This window comes from Alosa pseudoharengus, unplaced genomic scaffold (assembly GCF_046254945.1).
Source record: "Alosa pseudoharengus isolate Yale_2024_CS ecotype anadromous, Long Island Sound unplaced genomic scaffold, YU_APseudo_1.1 YU_APseudo_1.1_scf_11, whole genome shotgun sequence".
Classification (NCBI taxonomy): Eukaryota; Metazoa; Chordata; class Actinopteri; order Clupeiformes; family Clupeidae; genus Alosa; species Alosa pseudoharengus.
This window is the reverse complement of record NW_027468576.1, coordinates 10,828,454-10,853,919: the sequence shown is the minus strand read 5'-3', so window position 1 is coordinate 10,853,919 and position 25,466 is coordinate 10,828,454. Positions and strand designations below refer to the sequence as shown.

Below are 25,466 nucleotides of genomic sequence, written 5' to 3'. Positions count from 1 at the left end.
ACATGGCCAGGGGTGTAGTGGTAAAATAAGAGGTGGGAAAACTATGAATTGATGCAGTATCTATTTTTTTAAAGGCATTCAGAACATGTTAGATGTAGGTGGAGGTTATTGTCCAATGTTTATAACAATAACAGTGGTATTAAATGGTTCATAGAGTTTTGATGAGTGTACATATTGTTAACTGTGGATAATACAGTGTGGTTTTTGAATGTTAAAAGTTGCAATTGATGAATCAATGATTGAGAGGTGGATAAACTCTATTTCTGAAATGCAGAGGTGGATAAACTGATTTTACTTGCGTTTAGCCTCAACTGCAACCCTGTACATGGCCTTATTGTAGAAGAAACTGGAGCTGCACACATCATTTTGACATAACTTTGTAAGTCCAGATAGAAGCTGTATGTAGTTTATTTATTTATTTATTTATTTATTTATTTATTGGATTAATTATTTTAATTAGGCTATTGAACATAATTTAATGTGTAAAATGTGATGCATCCTTACATTTAGAGATTATTATTATTATTATTATTATTATTAAGCTATGCTACAGCTCCAAGTCTGCATGAACAGTCTGTATGTATCCCATTTGATTAGTCAGGTCTGAGAAGGAGGAGGGAGCCACACGTTTCCTCAATATGTGCACCAGGCAAAAGCAGATGAGCACAGAGGCCTTCCCCAATTCCTCTTTGTGTTTATATATTTTTAATTCTTTTAGAGGGAAAACTGTCAACCATATCCAAAGTGCAGGACCAAAGAGTAATAATGTATGCTTTAGTAAGGTTCTATGGTGACGATATGTGCTATGCTTTACCCGTTTCTAATGTGAAAGATTTTAGACCTTTGCACAAAACAGATTTTGATCATCAGAAGGTGTATCTGGTTCTCAGAAGTGAAGAGAATGGTACAGGCCAGGCTGCCAAGGCACAGATTCTAGCCCTCGCAGGTAAGCTGTTTGTCTTCGGCTTTTTTGGTCGTTTGCATAATGTAATTATTTGAAATGCGTGTCTTTGATTTACCAAAAAAGACAGTGCATGGTCTCTTCAACATTTTGCAACCTTTAATTTATGCAAAACTGTCGCTTGTCTCTTGAGGATGTTCTGTGCATTTCGAAGGCGTTTACCTTTTCAGTACCGTTGTGTTAACGTAAGCTAAATAAAGATAGCTACACCGTGTCAACATGTAGCTTCTGATATGTCGTGACTATTTTTCTTTCGACGTTCGAATGCATCAGTCCATCGATATAGAAAACAAACCTGTCGTGCATTTTGACACTGGTATGTATCCAGCTAGCCTCAATTGTAACGTTACTGACAGTTCTCTTCATTATTATGCTAAGTTAGGTAACCAGCTAGATAGCTAAATAACTAACGATTCCTTACGTGAATGTGTTGGGCCTTGTCATGACATGGAAGGTAATGGTCCAGGCTAACGTTAGCTTTAATATAGCACTGCGTTCATCTTATTTATGAAAGTGTTCCGAGTTTGCTGGTGTCTTGTGAAAGTTTAAGTTATCACGTTAGCTAACGTTACCGTTAGCCACCAAGCAGTGAGTTAGCTAGCCAGCAATGGAAGTTAGCGAACTAAGCTAGGTAGGTGAGCTAACGTTAATCGAGCTGCTGCATGCATTCGCCTTTAAAATTGCATGACTTAATTACGCAGAATGTGGCATTTGAGTTCTTTGTTTATTTATCTCATCGTTTAGCCTATTATGCTTTTAAAACATATGCCGTGCCACTGAGTTAAAAAACAAGTTAGCTTTGCAAACAGTGTGCTGGTACGCTAGCCCCTCAAGCTACTTTTCTAAACAAACGGTTTCGTGTGTGCAGACTTTGCACCATACGTCTCTGATAGCATCATACTTAGCTAGATTACTAATCCTCATTCCCGTTTGCTAAACCCAGTTGTCAAACGGATTTCAGATCCTGTTAGTACAAGCAATTTCTCTGCTTTGGTAACTTTTGCTGTTATTTTGGCTTAAAGTAGTGGTCCAGTAATAGGGGACCTTATCAGCAATACACTGTTAGTTAATTGTTATTATCTTGTAAACAGCCATTGTGCTTTAACGTATAGAGTAAGGTGTGTGGTGCGAAACTACAGAAAACGGGGCTATTTATTCTCAGTAATGCAAACTAGGAAATTCTTTCTGTTTAATACGTCTGAAAACTCGTGTGTCACTTTTCCTCTTCAGTTTATTTAGTTTACGTTGTTACATCGCTGACTTTTCTGTTTTGCAGAAAACATAGAAGAATTTGAACATAGTATTATGCAAAAGAAGATGAAAATTCCAAAAATGTCTTCAAGAAACACAGGAAGCATAATTGAAAATCACTTTGGGGAGGAGCGTCTGCCGCTGAGACATAAAAAGGTAAGCAAGGCAACACCTGAGCCCATTCATGAGAAAATGTACAAATACGTCACATTGCAATATGTTGTTTGTTGTGGTTAGCAGTTTGTCGACAAAACAATGCCTATCACATGGCCTCACGACTTTTAATCTCTTTTAATCTCACATATGTTTGATACAATCTTATTTCATTTGTTGTAGATCTAAACAGTCATTCCCATTATTTAAGAATAACACTAATTGTCAAACTAGCAAGGCAAAGGTACACTGATTTTAGTGATAACCAGCCATTGTTATTGTCGAACTTAGAATGTGGCCATCATTTCAGCACTCTGGACAGCTGCCTCTTTGTACTGATTCCTTTTCAAAACAATGTCCTAATATTGCTTTTTCAGCTACTACTAGGCCTGTGAAGATAACACTTTCTCTCAGTTTGTTTGTTGAGTTTTGTGGCCTGCATGTGGTCTCTACATACATGTATTCATGCAGTAGACACTTTTGTCAAGCCCCAGCGACTCACTGAACAGTGCAAATATACTTTTTTATCCCTGCTTTCTTTGTCTTCTGCTGCATTCCAAACAACTTGGAAATCATGTTTCATTTCCGATTTTTAAGTCAGGACAGATAGACAAGCCCCGACTTTACAAGTAGGAGTTCCGACTTTGCGTGGAAAGTTTTGACTTCTGAGTTTGCCTGCAACACAATTTGGAATTCAAGTTGTAAATATCTGACTTCCGAATTGTCTGGAATGCAGCGTTAAACCCATGATTTTGATGCTGGCAAATGGCTCTTGTAGTCGAGGCCCTGGAGCAAGCTTCATCATAATGCCTCCCTCATTTGTCCAGGCCCAGGCTCAGGACATAGGGCGTCCCATGAGCACAAACTCCTCCAAAAGCCTGGCGGCCGTGGTGGCCCGGCTGGAGCGTAACGCGGTCAGCTCGTGCCTGGAGAGCGAGGAGGACCCGGAGGAGGACAGGCTGGCCCTGGGCGAGGAGGAGGAAGAGGAGGAGGAGGAGGAGGAGGGCGACCCGGAGGGGGACGGGGAGAGCGAGGCGGTGGTGCCGCGGGTGCTCTACGAGGAGCTGGTGCACAGCTACCGGCAGCAGGAGGAGGAGATGCGGAGGCTGCAGCAGGAGCTGGAGCGCACGCGCAGACAGCTGGTGCAGCAGGCCAAGAAGCTGAAGGAGTACGGCAGCCTGCTCACCGAGGTCAAGGAGCTGCGCGACTTCAACCGACGCCTGCAGGACGTCCTGCTCATCAGGCTTGGCAGCGGTAAGGCAGGGAGAGGGAGAGACACACACACTCAGCTCCACTTTGTGCACGTACATGCACACACACTCAACTCCCCTTCATACACACGCATGCACAGTGTGCATTGCACACACATATATACACACAACCATTTATATGCAGTGCACTACCCCATATCCTCACATCCTGATCTGACTAAATGAGTCACAAGTCGCACATTCGAATTTTGAGATGCAGGCCAATTACTTCAGAAACCACTGAAAATATAGATTTTTCTTTTTTGGTGTGATATAAAAGAAGAGGCACTCAAAATGAATTTCCCGAAGTTTCCTAGTCAAGAAAAGAATGTAAAGTTATTAAAAAAATATTATTCAAGTGGGCAAATCATACCTGTACCTGCCTGTAACCTGTAGGCTAATGCTGCTTTCGAGATGTCTCGTAAATCATCGTACACTCACCCGTACAACATGTACCAATGAGTGGCTTTAGGAACGCCTTTCTCTCGAGCCACGAGGGGGCATTAGCAGGAGGCTAGTCATTGTTATTGTTTTGTGCTACATGTAGCCTCTAGCTAAACGGCTGGAAAACAAATTGTTACATTGTATTGCAGGCACAGCAAGACCGTGCAATGCATGAATTGGTGACCGGATTGAAGCAGCAATGTAATCTAGTGTGTAAGAGCATTACATCAACTTTAACATGACCAACACAGTACATATGCAAAAAAAATACATGTCATCTCATCTCAACTATGGGCGCAGCCATGTTTGTTGTAAGGTCGTACGTCCACCTCGGGGTACCCTCAAGTACTCCGAGGTAAAGTGGGCGTGCCTGCCCAAAATGCCGCAAGAAAGCTGGGTAATTTACACTTTCCAACTCGGGCGGCGGATTTACGAGACAAATAGAAAGCACGGTAAGTTCAAATGCAATATTCTCCGTTTTTTAATTGGAAAAACATGGCGGGAGGCCATAATTCAAAATGCTGTATTCACAATTCAATTCACAAAATGCAGTATTCAACAATTCAAGATATGACTTTGACCAGGATATCGTTTTAAAACTCATTGTGTCCTCTGTCCATTGATACCAAAATCTCAGTGTTGAATTTTGGGGCACTGTGACTCATTTTGCCAGATCGGGTCACATACTCTTCTACACACCACCCACACCTACGCATCCACACATGCACTCTCTCTTTCTTTCTTTCTTTATTTCTTTCTTTCTTTCTCTCTCTCTCTCTCTCTCTCTCTCTCTCTCTCTGTGTCTGTCTGTCTGTCTGCCTGTCTCTCCCTCCCTCTTTCTGTCACTCATTCACTCACTCACACACAGACACTCACACACACACACACACACACACTGTAAGTGTTCAAAGTCACCACTCACAAGGATATTGGTGGTTACGTTGGTGACACCGACCCACAATCTGTCAAGAGCACTGAGTTAGCCTGGCTAGAGTGGCAGGACTGGTTCACAGCGGAGCAGAGCCACCAAGTAGCCAAGCTGTGCTTAAAGCACTGAAGGGCATGCAAAGCCTCCAGATATTTGAGTTGGGTAATGCACCCCAGCCAGGGGGACTATGGTAATGAGACAGACATAATAGGGCCAAGAACTTGAGCTGTACTTCAACCCGCCCGCCAAGACCGGCACAGTGGCATATTGTTTAGGGTCGTCCCCGACAGCCGGGGGAAACAGAGTGCAGCCCCTCTCTGAACGGATATTTTAAAGTTGACGTGAATTATCTCTGAAGGATGGGTGAAGCCGGGCACTTTTAAAAAAAATTATTATTATTATTTGATTTGATTTTTTTTCTCTCTTTGGCCTTCCACTTAAACATGATGTGTAAAGACTTGGGGAGAGTTCATCGTGTGTGTGAACCTGAATCACCCCCCACACCCTCCTAAGTGTAATGTAACGAAGCACAGGGCTGGGCAGGGCAGGGCAGGGAAGGGAGGAGCAGGGGCGGCCGATTCCTGAAGTGAGGGCATTAGCTCAGATGTCAGCTGAGCGGTCTTAGGAGAACACAGAGCGCAGCACAGCGCTAAGCTAGCCCAGGGGCCAGCTGCCTGCACCAGCACTCCCGGGCACATGGCGGGAGGCAGCCAGACTGTCCGACAGGGAGAGTGAGGGAGAGAGGGAGGGAGAGAGAACCGGAGATTAGACTGGCCAGGGTTCTTTAGGGTCAGGAATGTAGTGCGCTGACCGATATTAAAACTCATCAGCTACATTAGGGCTTAGCGTGGCCAGCCACCAAGCCAGCTTACTGGGGCTAAAATAACCCCCGGCTGTCTCGAAGCACAGGGGAAGCCGTGTTTCAGGCAGCCGTCCAGTCCTAAGACCAGTCAAGCCCTCGGGAAATGCCAAGCACCACAACGTGCCGTGCCGCGCAGGATGAATCAAATCTGGGAATTTGCTCTTGTGCCAGTATGCAAATGATTACTGTGTGTGTGGTGTTTTTTGTTGTTGGTAATATATTTGTTGTTGTGGTTTTGAGTGGTGTCAAGTGTCTGAAAATGGCCTGTGTGTGTCCTCCCGTCTCTTAGAGCCCATGCACGACAATGGCACTCAGACAATCAAAGAGGTGGTGGAGCCCATCATTGAGCCCCAGGAGGTGTGCCGGGAAGAGGCCAACACCAGCTCCAGCCATTCCCCTTCCCCTCGAACGGTCTACACCTTCAACGATGGCAAGGTGGGCCTTCATCTCCATGCTATTATTAAAGTTTTCTTCAAGGCCAGTCAAGTGATTATGGGGCCAATGGTCAGGGATCAGGTCTTCTAAGTAGACAACCTGAAGGTTGTGAATACGATCCCAGGATCTGCCATTATTGTCTCTGGCTTGGTAACTAGTTTCAAGAGCCTGCTAAATGACAAAAGATTAAAATAAAATAAATTAATTAATAAATAAAAACAGACTGACTGAGCACTACATACTTGACATCTCACAATCCCTGAACAACCCCGGCTGTTGTGATTCAGGTGTTATCTCGTTGATTTCCCATAACAGATGGTGGTATTTATGTAACAGTCTTGTAAGAGAGAGCAACAAGTAAATATAGGTAGAGTAGTGGCAGTGCTCGCCCAGCTAATTATTTGTACCTCTCAGTCAGGATCCTTAAGTAGTCTGGCTGACAGGTAGCCCTTTAAGAGCGAAATCCACCCAGCAGGAGCGGGAGCAGGAGCGCTGAAAAGCCTGTCTGCTGGCGCCGCTCCTAAACCACATTAGGTGCACTGCGCTGGGGAAAGCTGCTGGATGCCAGCCTAAAGACTTCTCAGAGTGATAAAGGGATAACCACACAAGGTAGCGGAGGCGGCCACCTCGTGCACCACCACAGCTCCAGTAAGCTCCCCCAGCACAGAACACTCTACCTGGGGGGGAGGTGTGGGGGTATGAGGGTTGGTCTGGAGGAAAGACAGAATGTGGCAAATATAGGTGTCAGACTTCACAGGGTCTGAGACATGAAAAGTTAGAGAAAGTAGAACGAATGCAAGATATGTTCTTGTGTGAACAGATCTTCCTACTATGCTAGTGACCTAAGTGATGTTACCTAAGTGAAGCCTACTGTTGGTTACTGTTAAAGACTGCAGTCGGTATATTCAGTACACATCTCCATTGAACCTAAACAGTTCGGTACGAATACATGTACCTTCACACCCTTACGTCATATCTATCTATAAATGACAGGAACATCTGTCTGTCTGCTTGTCTGTCTGTCTGTTTGTCTGTTATTCACATACTGTATCTCTCGAACCGTTCGTCCGATTCATTTCAGACTTGGCAGGTGTCTTGATACGGGCACAGTCGGACAGGTGTCTTGCTAAGTGCAGTGCCAGGTTTGATGTTGTTTGGATAAAAAATTCAAAAGATATTGTTAAATATATCAGTAAATTCAATTTCAATTCAATTTCAATTTATTGTGCTTATAGAGCGCCAAAACATAACACATGTATTATGGCGCTTTACAGAATGTAGGCAATCAGAGAAAGAAGGAAAGAAAGGAAGAAAAGAAAAGCAAGAGAGAGGCCCATGGGTAAGATATATATAGGAAGAAACCTCGAGCAGATCCACGACTCAAGGGCCTGACCCATCTGCCTAGGGTCAGTACATGACCGTAAGGTCTGTATACATGACAAATGCATATGATAGTCGGGTGTAGAGAATAAGACATGGTGTTAAGCACTTGAGCTGAAAGTTACAAGAGGTGGGATGATTACGTGTCCGTTATGGTAATTCATTATTCCTGATTTAGTGACAGAAAGTTCAATAGTCCAGCGTTGGAATTGTCCAGGGTAAGGGAGTTGTCGAGGGGCATGTGGTGGGTTGGCAGACGGGCCAGTAATCCGGGCAGAGTTGTCATAGGCTGGTGGTGGGTCGCTAGGCTGTACGGGCCAGGAGTCCAGATAGGGGGCAGTAATAGGGCAGTCGAGGATGGGACTTCAGGTGAGATGGGTGAGAGGAGGGCCAACACACGGATGGTTGATGACTGGTGATGATATACCTCACAAGTGAGGTACAGAAAGGGGGAAGAAAGAGAGAAGAAAGAAGCACACATTGGCTTTCACCGCTCTACTGTAGCCACTCTCCCTCTCACTCTTGGCTACCAGTGAGGATAGAAGCAGGGCTTTGACAGAACTGAGTGAAGGCTACACGGGTAAAAAGTTAAGCGAGTGCAAGATGTGTGGATAATTATCATGTCTGACCTCAACAATAAAGACCCCCTGTGGAGTGAACTGACACTTCGAATAGCCCAGGCTTTGGACTGTCTTTAGACTTTCAATAAACAAACAACAATTCCGACTGCAAGGTCCCAAATTGAAACGAGCGATAATCCCGAATTTAAGGATGTTTCAGAATGCACGTACAAAGCATAACCAGCTACAGACAACGAGTTGCAGACAGAGCATGATGTCACTTATAGGCTACCAGAGACTGTTTTTAAATTACATTGTTGCAAATTTCACATGATGATTCATTATTCCACAAAATGGTTTGTCTTCTCTGTCATCAAGTTATTCAATAGGCTAAACATATAGTCTTAACTCAAAGCTTTAGGCTTATGTCATTCTGATCAGATACAGACAAGAAGTGGCAGACAGACCATGATGTCACTTTGCTGCAAATTTCATATGATGATCCATCATTCCACAAAATGGTTTGTCTTTTCTGAAGTTATTCAATAGGCTAAACGTATAACCTTGACTCAAAACAACTGTTAGACTTCTGTCATTTTGATCTGTAAAAAATGTCACATGCAGTTGTAATGGATGAACAGTTAAATAGTTGGATAGTTTAAATAGTTAGATTGAGGAAACAGTTGGCGGGAGTCATAGTTGATGACAACTGACAGTTGGAATGGCTGAACAGTTAAATAGTTGAGTAGTTTAAATAGTTTATAGTTTATTTAATAGTGAATTACTGTAGTGAGGATTTTTATTTTAAACAGTTGAACAGGATCTGTAGTCTTAAGAGAGCCAGATTGTATGATTAAAGCCTGAGACAGAGTAGATAGTTTAAAAGTTGAATGTAGATAGTGTAATGGATGTTGATAGACAGAAAGTTTAATGGATGTTGATGGGCAGATTGTTTAATGGATGTTGATAGATAGATTTCATTGGCTCTGTACCTGTACTCTGCTAAATGACAAAGTTGAATCTAATCTAATCTAATAGTTTAATTTTTACAAAAATACAAGTTTACAAAAATGAAAAATACATTCCTCAAGTGTCCTTTTCAAGACCTACATTACAAAAGTTTCTACATTAAACGGTTGAAGCTGAATTAGACACAGAAATTTGGTGGGAAGAATATAGAAGAAGAAGAAAAAGACTTCGGAAAACTGAACAGTGCATTTTCATGCAATGTAATTATGTGACGGTTGTGGAATGATTGAGAATCAATCATTGCAGGGTTCCCCATCAGTTAATTAGCCTCTTACCTCCATTGTTTTCTGCAACACTGGGAATAAGGTAGTCTGTATTCTACACTTTCTGATGATCTATTCTGAACTAAATAGTAGTTATTATGAGTAGATAGATAGATAGATACTTTATTAGATACTTTATTGATCCCCAAGGGGAAATTCAAGAAATGAGTATTATGAGTAGTAGTAGTTAGAGTAGTTCTTAATGTAGTCATGTTTTCATGTAAGAGGTTGATATGGTTGGTTCTCTGTGTACATAAGGGGTTGATATGACTGGTTCTCATTGTGCATTGGCAGTGCAGGTCCATGTGTGTCTGACATGACAGCTGTGTGTGTGGCTGCTGTAGGTGCACCTGGGCGGAGGTATCTGGGTGGAGGAGGAGAAGTGGCACCAGCTGCAGCGCACGCAGGGTGACTCCAAGTTCACCAAGAACCTGGCAGTCATGATCTGGGGCACAGAGACGCTCAAGAACCGCAGCGTCACTGGAGTAGCCACCAAGAAGAAGAAGGACGCCCTGCCCAAACCACCACTCTCGCCCAGCAAGCTCAAGATCGTCCGAGGTATTGAACCGCTACACGTGACCTTCGTGATAAGCTGCGATATTTCTTACTTAATCATTGGGGATCAGTTACCATCAGTTGCACTGTCTGGAGGTCAGAGAACAGTGTGTTCGTTTCCTTTTCAGTTACCTAGCACAATCTTTTGCTTCTCGTGGTCTACAAATAGTCATTGAGCCAGACCCCCTAATTTTGGGTACCATTGAAGGGGAATAAGTCTCATAGTAATTTTTGAAAAATTTGAAGAAGAATTAGAAAATATGTGATATCTACAAGTTTAATTGTTTAGCCTCTTCACCTGTTAGATATCCCCACAAAAGTTACAACGCAAATACATATTGATTTAATGTAAAGTTTTGTGGGAATATCTATATGTTTTTTTTTAGCCTATTTACCTGTAATATCTCTGCGTAAGCATATAATAGACATAAACAGGGTGATAACACACAAAAAGCTACTACCAATGCCATGCTATCTCTTCTTTTCTAACTCTAGGGTGGTATACCTTAAAAATCACTATGAGACTTATTCCCCTCAGATGGTACCAACCAACCTAAAAGGCACCTTATCAGCTTTCTTTATGAAGTTTATTAGGCCTTGCAATCAGAATTTTCCTTTTGGTCTCTAGGGGTGTTTTTCATCCCAAATATTGGACTGAGCTTTTCAACCTGAGCTTTATACTTTTTAGGTACTTTTTTTCTTTTTGGGACAAAAATAATGGAAATTGGTCGAGTAATGGGTTAGACTGTAGTACGTTGAATATACATTGCCGTTCAAAAGTTTGGGGTCACTTAGCAGGGCTCCAGACTAACTTTTTGCACTGGTGCGCCTAACTTTTTTTCTTAGGTGCACCAGCACAAAAGTTAGGTGCACCCAAATTTTCAACCACATCGCATTTAACACCGCAGCAGGTTCACTTTTTTTCCTTAATTACTGTCCTATATAGGTTGTCCTATGACTTATGATTTACAATTCTACAAGAAAAGTAACTTAATGAAGTGTTGGTGCTTTAAGTGCTTCACTGAGCTAAAATTTAAACTTAAAACATCTCAAGATGTATTAAATAAAAATAACAGTGAGTAAATTAACAGTGTATGTCTTTAAGGGCTTCAAACTGCACATCTCATGGCTCAATGTTTTACATACTATCCTTCATAATCTTTAGGCCTTGGCTAAACCAGCTCGCCATGCTAGCATCTTCCATAGAAATGTATTTGAGCACAATTTAAAGAGATGTTCCAAGTAGCCTGGGGGATTTTTATGTGATTTTACAATGATGATTGCAATAATCATTTGACAGCCCCACAATGCAATTTACTTTTTAATTTTAGTATTTTAAAATTTTCAATAAGAATATGGTTAATGCAGTAACGAAATGGTAGGCCTATTATTATAGGCTATTGCAATGACTTGTCATGCTCGATCTAAATGTGTCCATTCAATTCACCGTACACAATGACCACTGTACATGCATGGAATATTCGGGCTTTAAATGTAGCAGCGATGTTCGGTTTGCGCCAAATACAGGATTAAATTGATTGATGCCATCAGAATGAGTTTACACAACTCTCGCGCAAAACGAATATTGCTGTTGAAAACCGGGTTACTCCCTGCATGTAACTGCGGTCAATGACGCACTCCTTTTCGGCGATATCTGTATCTCTGTCGTTCGCGAAGGCCTTGTATGCATTTTAAGACGTCTTTTCATCTGCAACGACTCCTATAAATTTGGCGCAAGTGGCATTCATGTACGTCGGGTTTACGTTCAAACTATATTTCTGGTGAATAATTATTTCGGACTGAACTTGGTGAAGGGAAGTTTCACTAGGCCTATCGTAGGCAACGATAAACTTGATCATCATCTCGGGCTCGTCTGATCGGTTTGCTGCTGCCAGCTGCTGAAAGGCAGTGGGGAGAGGGGACATTTATCTCGGCCTATGTGACCACACTGTAATGCAACTACATCATCTGTTTATCTGACGGGTCTCTGACCTCCCTCTCTCTCTCTCTGCAGCACACGCATTTTCAAATTTACACACAGGCACTGGGCCACGGCCAATCAGAGGGGAGGTCCCGCCCTTCACTATCTGTGATTTGTTTAAATCACGATATTGGCCAAATATGTGTCTGTTATTGAACCAAAGGTAGAGTTTCAATGCGGACACTTATTCCTCTCTCGAATAGCTGGTTGCACCGGTGCTACCTCCGATTTTTTTTAGTCGCACTTTTGAAAAATTAGGTCGCATATGCGACCAAATTGGTCGCACTCTGGAGCCCTGCTTAGAAATTTCCATTCCACTCCATTATTGACAGAATACCCACTGAGAGCAGTTGCATTGTTTTTTTAATCAGGGCAGCAGTTTTCTGATTACGTTATGTGCTTACATAATTGCAAAAGGGCTCTCCAATGTTTTCTCAGTTAGCCTTTTAAAATGAGATCAGATTAGTAAACAGAATGTGCCTTTGGAACATTGGATGAATGGTTGCTGATAGGCCTGGCCCGATACCGATACTGGCATCGCATCGACTGTGTGAGACACGTGTCTTTGCTTCCCCCAATGTAATGCTACAATTTGATTATTAAATACAAGTTGAACTGAAGACGGAATTTTGCAGGCTACAGTTTGCTGGTTAGTCTACACATACAGATAACCTGATAGGCTTTGCATAGCGTTTCAAGGTGGAGCAATGCTCTGTATTAAAACGAGCTATGTTCAAATTCACGTTTGCATGAAATGTTTTATTTGTCAAAGAATAACCGAAGGACCAAACTCACTCGCCTACTATATAGACTGATTGAAACTAAGTAACTTAAACAATAGAACTGGGAAGGAGGGGATAATAACCTACTGTTAAATTGCATAAAACACATAGCCTTCAAAAGTGGATGGATTGCCATGAACATGGCCTAAAATAGCCTTATCATCACATAACCCTAATGGACTAATTATTTGTTCTATGTTTGAGTTTGATTGAGTCTGTTTAAAAAAAAAAATTACAATCCACTGTTCATATGTTTATACTTTAGGAATGGAGATGGCTTTGTATTGTGTTAAAAACGTTCTTAATGTATAAATTGAGTTTTTTGCAACTTTAGGTGTTGTAGTTTTTACAAACAAGGTGTTACGGATTCAGTAAGGGTAAGGTACCGAACAAAGTACCGTTATACCAAATACCGACACCGAACCCCAGGCACCGGCACCGATATTGGTTCAAATGTGATAGGTACCCAACCCTAATCGGGGCATCCCTAGTTGCTGATAATGGTCAATGTAGATATTGCATGAAAGATCAACCATTTCTTTCCATAACAGTCATTTACAACATTAATAATGAAAACAAGGACATTTCTAAGTGACTCCAAACTTTTGAACCGTAGTGTACATTAAGATTCTGTTTAAACTGTTTCCCCTCCAGAGTGTCTGTATGATCGGGTGTCGCAGGAGACAGCTGATAGTGCAGAGATCACACAGCGATTATCCAAAGTGAACAAGTACATCTGTGAAAAGATCATGGACATCAACAAGTCCATCAAGAATGAGGAGAGGCGGGAGTCCAAGCTGCTCATCCGACAGACGGTCAAGATGGAGAACTTCCCCTGCGACGGCATGTAGGCATCGGTGGCGTTGCCGCCATGGTGGCGGCCTCTTTCAGCGGCCCCTCAGACTGCCACAGAGGCTGGTGGACAAGCGTCGTCCGTTCTGCCGTTTCGAGATTCTCATTGGTGCCCGAAAGAGGCCTTTATCCACCCCCACCCCCCACCCTAAAACCCCCAACCCCACCCCTCCATACTCCTCCTCCTCCCCATCTCTAACTAATCTGTGCTCGCCCGACAGTGTTCCCCAGCCCGGCGCAGTCCTTAATACACAGAGTGTGCTTGGTGTACAGTACGAGCACGAGGTTGTGCAAGGGGAACGGGGGGGGTATTTTGATAAGCAGTAGGGATTTGTGATGAGCGGAGCGTGTGTGTGTGTGGGGGGGGGGGGGGTGGTTTCCAGTGGGGGGTTGGTAATCAGGTTAGTGTGTGAGTGTGTGAGACAGGAGAGATCCTTTAAATCTTGTTATAACAGAATGTGTTGGGAACGCGAACAGATGTTCTGTGTCAGAACAGGACCGTGGGTCCTCGCGTACTTTGAAAAAGAACAAACCGAGCTGTCCCTTTTTTTCCCCGTTGATCTGTCTTCTGATTGGCAGGAGACACTTTTGTGTGTGTAATACATAGAAGACAATACAAATGCTGACTGGAGAATGACTGTTGAGGAGGCTGTAGAGGTGGCTAGCTATGACTCCCTCTCGTCTGAGAGGACTCTCTGCCTTGCTGTTGGTACCTAACGTGGAGAAATGGAGTGATGCACTTTTAAAACAGAGTTTTGGAGAAGCTCTGCATGTCTTAATGAGTCGGCCCCTTTTCCAGATCAACACTCTGCCTTTGAAATGATGCTTGCAGCATTGTTCTAGTCTACATTAGGAAACAAAATAATACTGAAACATATAGCCCACTTGACCTTCCTATGTTATTTCACTAGTCCCTGTTGTCCTAAATTGGGAAAAGCACAGATTTGGGTCACTAGTTGGAAATGGTTTCGTTTACGGGCACAGTTTGTGTAGTTCCATTTAGTTCGATCTATCTGATGGATTTAGATTTAGATAAAACTGCAGTTTTTTGTTTTTTTTTCGGTTGTCATCCCTGGACACAGTAACTGTACATGACAGGATTGAACAGGCAGTGCACACTGGAAAGGACCTTACAGAGTTGGCAATCAATGGGAACTGTGTTCTCTGTCTTTTATATATAAATATATCTATCTATATCTATATATAAACTATATGAAAATATATGATTATAGCAAACTGTGATTGTAATGCAAATTGATATTGCTTAAACTGCACTTTGGTGTTTGAATGTGGAGTGGTGATGGATAACTGCGCTGGGATGGGAAAGGCTGTTGAGCTGTGAAAAAAAAAAAAAAGCTTTTATTTCTCTCCCCCTCGCTATCCGTCTGAGGATAGCAGTGTCCTCTCGCTTTCCTTTCCCTCTTGCTGTGCTGTTGACCCCACCACCTCCCCGTTCCTAGTTCCTCTCCCCCGTTCCCTCTGTGTGGTAGAGCACACCATTGTGAAATGCGGTATCGTGACAACTCAAAGTGAAACATGCCATCCAAAACATTTTTTTTCCCTCCTTTCTTTTTTCATTTTGTTTATTTGGGGGATGGTTTGTTCCAGAAAGAAGAGTCTTCTCATATTGAAGGGTTTGTCTGGCTATCTGCTACAAAAAAAGCAAAACAAACTTCATGCTGCGGATTGAATTCTCAACTGTGACCATATTGCTAACTGTGAATCTCAAGCAGATTTGCCATGCTTACCTTTTAGTTTGTTTGTTTAATTGTGTCTTTCCCCCCGATTCTTCAGCCCTCAATTAAGCTATCATGAGTGCTGAGGGCAGAGAGGGGAATGTTTGTGTATAATACCTTCTCATTCTTACTCTGACTTTGAACATTTCAACTGTTTGTTTGTTTATTTGATTGTTCTTTTGTTTGTTTGTTTATTTTCTAGGTAGCACCTTATCTGAGTTTGTATCGCTTTCGGTGACTTCTTCAATTATGTCTCATTCTTGCCGGCTAAAATCTTCTGTGTCTCATCGTGTGTACTCCCATATCGGCTTAAAGCTTGGCGCGTCTTTTCTTTCTTTTTTTATATTTTGGATGACGAGCATATCTACGTTATAAGGCAAACATCTCTTTCCTTCTGCAGAATCCATTTCACAACGCTGTCTCAGAGAGCTGATCGTATCTTAAATTGTTCTTAAATGATCCCTAGTGAATTACATCAGGCTGCAGGAGAGGTGTTATTTTCCACATGTCACTGTTGCTGTGAGACTCATTTGCTTTAGGCTACGTTAACCTCTGCCGTTTGGCAAGCTGCGTCCACTAGCTTGCGCGACTGAGCAATCATTTGTTCAAACTGTAGCACTTTAAAAACGCGTAGTAAGATCTCTAGTGCCGTAACATTTAAGTGTTTAAACCATTGTATTTTTTTGTTTTTTGTTTTTCAAAAAAGCAACAGAAAGCTAGGTTAACTTGGTTGCCATTTAAAGCATTTAAGTTTTGAGTTTCTCGTGGACCTCAAGGGCCTCGAGTGCTTGAAGACTCTGTGCAATCACACGTTTGTAAGCTCAAACCAGGAAGTCTCAAGCATCTCTCTTGTCAACTCAACTCCACTGACAAAATGGGTGTTTGACTTCAAAGCAAATCTGTGAAAGACAAAAGACTATCTGCTCTAATTGTTTTTTTGTTTTTTTTTTATTTCTAAAGCAACTTTACCTCCACAAGACAGCACTTAAATAGAATTGACACGTGTTTAACAACAGTAGTTCTCAAATGATATGTATTTTTTCCCATCCAAATATATATATATATATATATATATATATATATATATATATATATATGTAAAATATAATGTCCTTGCCCCACTAGTTAAATGACATTCTTTAAATCTCTTGATATGTGAGTATGCTGGACATTTAGCACAAAGAGTGCTATGTCTGAATGGAAACCAGACGTGCTGAAAGTTTGTGTGGCTTTATATCGTCCTTCCGTAGATATCAATCTAATCCGACACTGGCACTTTTGACCTGAACCGTAAGTGAACCAAACATATTTTTAAAAACGGATAAAAAGGAAACAAGGTTCTTAAAGTTCTTAAACTCTGAGGTAAAGGCCATAAAGTCTGAAAAGCTTCATGTGTAGTTAGGGCGGCCATGTTCCCTGACCTTGACCCTTAACCTCCGACTGTTGTGGTAAACAATCACAAAAGAACACTTGCTGTTTGCTTATTGCTCTCCAGTCAAAATCTTTTTTTTTTCTTTGATTGAAATTTAACTTGTAAATTAGCATCTCACAGATTTGCCATGTTTTTTTTTTGGAAAAAGAAAAGTTATTTAGCTGCAGTTACAGGGAACTGTTACTGTCCCCTGAGTGGTAATGACCTACATATTTTTGTAAAAAAAAATCATGTTTAAACATGCCCCCAGCAGATTATGATTACTGTTAATAAGAAATATAATTTTTGATATAGTTAGGTCGGGGCAGTGGTCCCACAATAACTGGGCTAAATGTATACCCAGTTAAGCTGTATTGTTGTCCCAATACCTGCGGACAGTAGACTGTGAATGGTGCATTTGGCCCCCAGTGACCCTCTGAATTGTGTTGGGGGTTATGGATGGGGATGTTTAGGGCCATATGTAGGAGTTTTGGCAGAGAAGTTCTCATCAACAAAGTAGGCTAGGTATCTTATTCAAAATGGAGTTGGCCATCGAACATGACTGTCCTTAGCCTGAGAGAAACAATTGTGAGTTGAGGGACTGGTATACTATGAGGGTGTTGACAAACAGTGCATGACTGTTGGTTTGGATCCGTGGGGAAATGTTTGGAGGGAGATATATACAAGCCAAAGTAAGGAATGTTGCCCGTTTGAATCGAAAGCTGTGGGATCAGCTTTGGTTTATCTTGCACAAAAATAGCCCTTGCCAATGTTACTACACAGAGTTATCTAAGCTTACGCATAGGCTATATTTTTATGTGACATTGATCTCATAATATACAACATACTGTGCTGTTTTATCTGTACAAAATCTCCATAGTTCCCAGTGGATATTATGGTATGTGCTCTGTTCCAAAAGCATTAAGGTGTCACATTAAGGTGAAAGTGGCTGTGTACCATACAGATCCTGATGAACTCTTGTAAAATTATGCTATTTGTTTGTTTTTGTTGTTTTGCTTACCTGTTTGTTTGGTGTTTGTTTGTTTCCTTTTATTTCTGATGCCAAAAAATGGGATATGGGTAATGATCTGTAAGTGATTTGGGTTTTTCTCCTGCCACCTGCTCAATGCTGTTGTTGTTGCTGTCGCTTTCAGAGATTTACCTCCAGGGGTCGGTCCTGGCGCTGACCCGGCCCGTCTGCGGCACAGGTCCGCGTCAGAGCCGGCAGCTTAAGTCTAAGTCATGTGCTGAGGACCAGGCCACTTGGTTCCCCCCCACTCTCCCACTCAACACAACTGCCCAGTGTTGCCCGCCTCCATCCCCACAACCCCACCTTCCACTGCCCTCTGTGGCAACAGGTCCAAGTGCAGTAGTGCCCCCTCCACCACTGGGGCCAACTCGAACAGAAACACACACATACACACATACACAAACACACACAAACATAACAAACACTGGTGTAGTCTGAACTAAACCTCAGTCTCTTACTCGGGTATGCAGTTTCCCTACTGCTTCTGAAGCACTCTCTCTCTCTCTCTGGGACTAAATGGATAGAATAAAAAAAGGATGCATTTGTTGTTGGTTTAAAAATGGATGCTGGTTTAGTTGTTGGTTTTAAAAGAAAATTATGTATTTATGCTAGTGGGTGAGAAAGTAAGCAGAGTCGGGTTGATTTGTTTTTTATTCTCTACATCATGGATCTAGTCCTCTGGTTGATAGTCAGGTTAACATAATCCAGTATCACAATCCTACCTCATTTGCTTCTTGTGTCTATAGGTGTGCGTTTTGGAAACCCAGGAAATTGCCCATATCATAACGCTCTTGTATATACAGTATATATATATATATATATATATTATAGATGTCTATTACACAGCCAACCTCACGTCCGAGTTGAAATACCAGGTGACAGAAGCTGCTGATAAGGCATTTCAGATGAGTCACAGATGTGTATGATGTAGTGTGATGTATCTGTGCTCTGTCATAGTTCTATATTTGTATTTCTGGTTAATGTTTTTTTTTTCTTTACAGTAACCTGATTTTAACTGGTTTGATGGTGCTACCAGCAAGCATAGGTTGACTAATAATCTGTGTCTCTTACCTCAAATGGTGCTAACTTTTTACGGTTTTAATCATCCAGTCGTATGCAGTCAAAATATCCAAACATTTCCACGCAACGTTCAATAATCCTCACAGACAGGGAAAAAAAAGAAACGATCATAGTGTAGAAATTGTCCAGCAAATCCAGGTTCCTGTTAATTACCTCATAGTTTGCTCATATGTGATTGTAGCTGTGATTTTTGTAGCAACAGTAGAACAGTGCATCTGTGTAAGCTTCTAGTCAAAGCAGCAGTGTATTTTTTTCCTGTAGGTAATTGCCATCAACACACACATAATCACTCGCGCGCTCCCACACACACACACACTTGTCCACCCCCCAATGCTGTTTCACACTCAGCCACCCCGTACTGGACTGGGCAGTCATAGTCAATACTGATGTGGTCCTCAGCAAAACAGGTGTGAAGTGGCACAGCAGGAAAAGCCCATGCTGTGATATCTCCTCAAAGACGTGTGTTTTTACAGAATGTGTGTAGTATAAACATGATGACCGTAGTTAAAATGCAGTGTAGGCCTACCTCTCCGCCAGAGAGGTTTGGCGTTACCAAAGTGGCCCACCCCTCCCCTTTCTGGAGATGCATTCAACATTGTTAAATTGATATGTGTGTCAAGATTTGCATTGGAATTAGCTGAAATGAGTGTGAACCACTAACGGCAACGATTTGCACCCTCTCAATCAGCTAAAATTACGCATCCAACTAAAAATGTACAAATGTAAACTTGTGTGCTCCAAAGATATTGAATTTCAACACTTGGTGATGGCTTTATTAGAATGCAGTGAATTCTAGTCAAGTGCATCAAGTTGTGTTAATGGCACCTCCTTTTCCAAACCAAGTGCATTTTCCTTCTTTGCCCCACCTCAGCGAGGGTCAATCAAGTTATTCTATGCCCCATCTTAGCTAGGGTCAATCAAGTTATTCTCGCTGCTGAGTAGAGTGGACAGGTTGACTCACACATACTAAATAATATTTTCCAAAAAGAAATGGACAGAAATGGTAGATGGGGGGGGGCTGTCCTTTTTGAATAATAACTGTGAACATATAATCCTTTCAGGGTGTATTTTATTTGTTGTTCGTTTGTTTGTTTGGGTGAGTGAGGGCAATTGATCGGGCCAAATCAGGGCCAGATGCCTGCTGTGGCGTTGTCCCCTCTCCCGGAGCATTGTGGGTTTGACCAGTGTTCCCGTATGATTAAGCAAAGGAATTTGCGGATTTCGAGTCTTTAGGCTCCGGCTCTATAAGAGTTTCGGGAATCTGGCATTAGGTACCTGGGGAGCGAGAGAGAGGCCCTCAGGTTCGTCCCCTCCACCCCCCCTTGAAAATGGAAAATGCACCCTTGCAAAACCAGTGTCACCTCCACTCTGACTGCCTTTTGCCGATTAGCATCTACTTCTTGTGTGTTTTTTCGCTGCAGCCGGGTACTCCTGTTTCAGTGTACAGATGAACAGAATAAAGTCAAACTTTTATTCTACACTTCACCCAGGTGACTCCTGTCTTCTTGGCTCCTCCAATTCACTTACTAGACATATTAATCAATAACTGCTAAATGAATCACTTATTAGACATACTGTACTCATCAATAACAGCTAAATTCATTGCATGCATTTAATTTAGTTCCAATTCTGCACAAGGTGCTGAATTCAATCTGAAGTCGGCTTGTGCAAATGCTGCAAAGGTATTACAATCCCACTATGGTGTGATTTCAGTTTGAATAAAAATTGTAATCTGTCAATCTCTATAACAAACACTTAAATCTTTAGGTCATATGGAAAAAAACATTTTTTATCCTGTCACAGGTTTTTTTTTAGCATCTACTTGTCAAATTATTTGCTGCGGTGGAGCGATTCATGGTTGAGCAGATCAGCACAGGTACTGCACTGGTGTGGGTATCGCCGCCCTCGATCAGAGCTGGACATTTCTCCTCTGCTGCGGCTCAGAGACGGGAGGGGGGTTGGGAGGACTGCAGGCGGGTCGGGGGCGCAGATTTGGCCTTGGCGAGGGGTTTTTGATGTGGCAGCGCCCGCAGGAGGCACAGGCCCAGGATTAAGAGCCAGATTGATCTGGGTGTCCGTCAGAGATAAGCACACTGGACCCTCGGAGAGGGTTTTTTTTTTGGTGTCTTTCTTGCTGTGTGTGTGTGTGTGTTTTGTATTGTGACAGTTTCAGGGACACACCCTGGGTATGTGTTGGCTTTTACGTGTAACCTATGATCTTGATAAATACTTTAAATCTTTCATTTACGCTTTAAGAGTAAATTGGAGAGGAAAAAAAGATTAAATAACCACACAACAGCACTACGCACTTTCACTATTCGCCCTAGTGTACTGTTTTAGAACTTTTTGATTGTCTTTTCTCTTTCGTCTTTTTTTCCCAATTGGGTGGGGGGCGGGGGCTGGCAAGCCCTGTGGGAGGCCCCGGGATTGGTCGGCATGTGGGGCTGCAGCGTCTGAGTGGCGGTGGTGCATTTCCATAGATTATTGCCGAACTAAGCACTAGTGTTGCACATCCAGGCGTTTTCGGTGCCCGAGGGACAGCGCTCAATGTCATTAACGCTAACAGTTGCCACATGCCTGTAATGTATTGCTGGCTCCGCTATTGACAATGAGATGATTCAGTGTAGTAATGATGGATGAGCGTGGGGGCCATCGGCTGCAGAGCGAGCGACTACACACGCTTGCACTTTTGCAGCGCGCGCAGGGAACAGCGTGTACTCTGCCGTGCTGCAGCGAGGCTCTTCCCTGCCATCTCATCCTGCCGCGGGGCTGCCGCCACTCCCCACTACAGACGGGGGCGACTGCGGCCTGTTTCACGGCCTGGCGTAGCATCGTCTTCCCACTTCAAACTCTGAATTGTCCGGAGGGGCAAAAGCAAGCACACTGAAAACATTTCACCCTCTGCTGCCACCTAACAGCAGTCATCTGACCTGTCAAAATCCACTGGGACGGCGCTTTCATTAGTGTCAGAAAGATACACAAAGTAGTTCAGGCTTTTATGACTATTCATTTGAATGCGAGTGTTTCTCTTCGCCCGCTGTGGTTACCCATCCATTGCGTTGTGATGAGAGATGGGGGAGATCGGGAGTGGACCAGGGTGCAGTGTGTGGGAATGTCACCACTAGACGTATGGCTGCTGTCACATCGTTTAAAATGCCCTCAGTGACCCAGAGCTGGGAGGGCTGCTGGACGACTGGGTGGCCACCTCGAAAGGGGAGATGGAGAGATTAAGAAAGAGGATGAGAGAGAAAGAGGATGTGCGTGCGTGCGTGAGAGAGAGATAGGCTGGACACGGCCTGGTTTAATAAGCGCAGATTCCAGACGCACGTCCATCAGCGTCCACTCTGAAGTGCTGTCAGACCTAAGGGCCCACTCAGTCAGCTTCTTCTCTCCTCTCTCTCTCCTCTCATCTCACAGCATTTACTTTTGAGCCAGCTCAGTCAGCAGCAATGGAGCCTCTTCACTCCTCTTTTCCCCTCTCTCTCTCTCTCTCTCTCTCTCTCTCTCTCTCTCTCTCTCTCTCTCTCTCTCCTCTACCCTCTCTCTACCTCTCTTGCCTCTACTTTAATTGGGCAGCTTGCTGGACAAATGCTCTGCGGAGGGACTTATGGAGGACCTATGGAATTGCCAAACGTGTGGAGATGAATGTGAACTCCAGGCATCTGTTTAGAATTCCACGGGCGGGAACGCCATCACTTCTAACCCCCTGACAGAGTTGTGACTCAATAGAGAATGTGTGTGTGTTTAAGTGAGAGTGAAGAGTGGGTGTGTGCACATGTGTAAATGTATGTGAGAGAAAGTGGGAACGTTCAAATATATGCGTGTGTTGTTCTCTGTGTGTGTGTGTGTGTGTGTGTGACAGAGCTAGAAGCAGGAAGGCTATGTGCATGTGTGAAAATATGTGTGTTTGTACGCAATAGATTCACTCAAGTGTGTAATGCAATCAAGCATGAGAGAAGGAAGCCTGTTTCTGGCAGCACACACACACACACACACAGTCATGCTTTTTTTCTCACATGTATAATCCCTGAAGGAAGAAAATGTATTTTTCCGCTTGAAAGCCAGCGGTAAAATTCATCCTTGCTCGCTTGACTCAGTGTGTAGCAGTGTGTGTGTGTTTTATTATTATTTTGACTCATTATTTTCATTTTTTATTTGTTGACTCGATAACAGCGATCAATATTGCATGCAGACTGCACACAGTTCGTCCTTATGAAGGCCACTAGAGCACGGCGTTTTACTCTTGTTTTCTATTAGCGGCATTTCCCCCCAATGCTGTCGTGGCACTGTTTTACTTTGTTTAGTTTTGTGTTTTTCCTGAGCGAGGTTAAAATCCCGAGGAGTGGAACATCGGTCGCCTGAGCAGATACCCAATAAATGCTATTAACTTGTGCGCCTCTGGTCTGTGGAGCCACACCGTAGTTCAGTGGCTAATCAATGGCTGAAATCTTGCTTACAGTAAATTGTTTTTATGGGATTTGGTATATTGATACGCGGACATCGATTTGGACTGCATGGCATGGGGAGGAGTGTGTGTGTGTGTGTGAAAGAGTTACTTTTGTTGGTGGTGGAGGGATGGGGTGTTTGTTAGGAATAGTGTGAACGAGCGAGCGTGTGTATCAGAGATCTTCTCTGCTTATATTTTCTTTTGTGCGCGGCTCCATTTTCCTTGCCTGGTAAAGTGATTGGGAACGTTTGCAGACAATAGAGGAGAGAAAGACAGAGAGAGAGAGAGATCTAATGAGTTGTGCCTTGGGTCGTCTGAAAGTCATTAACTCACATGGTTGAGCATGCCAATCACACTGGCGGCTTTCAGCAGCGAAAAGGGGTCTCGTTGATCTCTTTGAACACGTCCCACCCTTTTCATGCTACCACTCTTTTAAATTGAGATATTCAACTTCATTATGATATCTGCTTAAATATTCTCTATCTTCAGGTCCATTATCCAGTGTTTGATGAGGGGTTTTCACCTTTCTCCTTCTTAGCTACCAACCTTAAATGTTTTGAGGGACAGTTATTTAAATAAACGGGTTGACAGTTATAAAATCAGATGGTATTAATAGCTGTCTGTCACAAACTCTACTCTTTGCTTTTAAAACAGGTAGTGTTTGAGACGTGTCAGCAGTAATAAGCCAGTGATGGTGGCCTGTTCTGTGGGCCTCATGGAGAGAGAAAACTGGGTTGAGAGGCTGACTGTCTCCTCCCTTTGACTCTCCCTCTCTCCCTCTCCCTTTTTTTGTCATGTCTTGACCAGAAGCCGTTTCCAAATGGCTTCAATTAATGCAGAATGCTCCCTCAATTTAAAAATCCAAAGCTATCATGAATTTTTCATACTCCCGGCATTTAAGCTAATTAGTGCGCAAATGAAGCACTTTGCGTTGCGACTGCACAGAAGGGGCTGACATTGATGACCAATGTCACTGTGACAGGCCCACTGGCAGCCCTGATGCTAATCACTACGCCTGCTTAATATTCTGGCCTCTCACTCTCTCTCACTCCTCTCTTCCGCCCTCTCCTCTCTTACTGCACACGCTCTCTGGGTCTTATCTCTCCCTCCATCTGTTTGTCTCTAGCGCTCTCAGTCTGCCTCTTTTCCTTCTTTTTCTTTAATTCTTGCCCTTCTTCTTTCCTCGTCTTTTCTCTCTCTCTCTCTCTGTCCTCTATCTTCTCTCCTTCTTCTCCTCTGTTCTTCATTCATGGTTGTCTTCTCTCTGTCTTATCTGTTTCTCTGAAAGCTGCTTTGGCTGGCTGACTCATGGTCTCTCTCTGTCAATCAGGACAAGTGTGTAACCTGTTTATGATGATTAATAATGGGCATTAATAGAGCATTCTACACAACTGGTGGAAAACTAATGTCTAAATGGCAGCATATAGTCGAGTTGCAGTTCTGTTCCCTGACGTGAGTTCCGTGCCCATCTACAGTCGACTATGGAGCTCTTCAGTCGGGTATAGCTGTGTTCTGTATCACCACTAATGATGCTTTATCTGCATACGTGCCCTCACTACGGCAGGCATTTACATAAGTCACCTATCTGTAATGCATACTCTTCTGGGGGGACCCCTTTGCCTCTCTCCAGTACACTCTCAAACAGGTGTGTGTGTGTGTGTGTGTGTGTGTGTGTGTGTGTGTGTGTGTGTGTGTGCGCGCGTGTGTGTGCGTGTGTGTAGGCGACCCAAGGATCCCTTCTTCTTCCCTCTGGAAGTGAATGGGGGGTTGGGGGGCAGAGGCATTATGTTAATGACATTATTAGGTTTCAGGAAGCTATGCTGATTAAATATTCATCGACTTTGATTATGGTGAAATTAAGACTGAAGCCCGGCCTCAGCCAGGAGGGAGGAGCACTTGTGTAAATAATGCAGGTTTCCCAAATTGAAAACTCCAGATTGGAGCTTGTGCCCATTGTCTTCTTTTGCTGCCATTTGTCGTCAGCAGTGATAACGTCTGTGTACATATTTAACACTAAATGCTGCCTTGCTGTGGGAGAGTGAGGTGGGTAAGATGACACCCTCACTAGTGCTGACG

The 25,466-nt window shown here is 43.0% G+C and overlaps 2 protein-coding genes across 3 annotated transcripts in view; both read left to right on the top strand.

The window, feature by feature from the left end:
• agbl4 (AGBL carboxypeptidase 4) overlaps positions 1 to 25,466 on the top strand; it is a 356,944-nt gene that overhangs the window by 235,763 nt on the left and 95,715 nt on the right. The gene's annotated exons all lie outside the window — the stretch shown is intronic.
• bend5 (BEN domain containing 5) lies at positions 705 to 14,022 on the top strand. 2 transcript variants are annotated; one of them, XM_076277993.1, is made up of 6 exons: positions 705 to 946; positions 2,238 to 2,368; positions 3,193 to 3,619; positions 6,139 to 6,284; positions 9,861 to 10,074; positions 13,489 to 14,022. In XM_076277993.1, exons 1-6 carry the CDS (start codon positions 766 to 768, stop codon positions 13,683 to 13,685), a joined length of 1,296 nt encoding a protein of 431 aa, XP_076134108.1. In that variant the 5' UTR covers positions 705 to 765; the 3' UTR covers positions 13,686 to 14,022. The 2 variants fall into 2 exon arrangements, with proteins under 2 accessions (XP_076134108.1, XP_076134109.1); XM_076277994.1 differs by lacking the exon at positions 705 to 946 and adding an exon at positions 1,157 to 1,277.

What these genes read in the sequence shown, in the direction of transcription:
- bend5 (XM_076277993.1), top strand. Translation starts at nt 766, where the DNA reads ATGTATGCTTTAGTAAGGTTCTATGGTGACGATATGTGCTATGCTTTA. An exon ending in ACAGATTCTAGCCCTCGCAG is followed by an intron (nt 947 to 2,237) that starts GTAAGCTGTTTG and finishes TCTGTTTTGCAG; the next exon opens with AAAACATAGAAGAATTTGAA. An exon ending in CAAGCTCAAGATCGTCCGAG is followed by an intron (nt 10,075 to 13,488) that starts GTATTGAACCGC and finishes TTTCCCCTCCAG; the next exon opens with AGTGTCTGTATGATCGGGTG.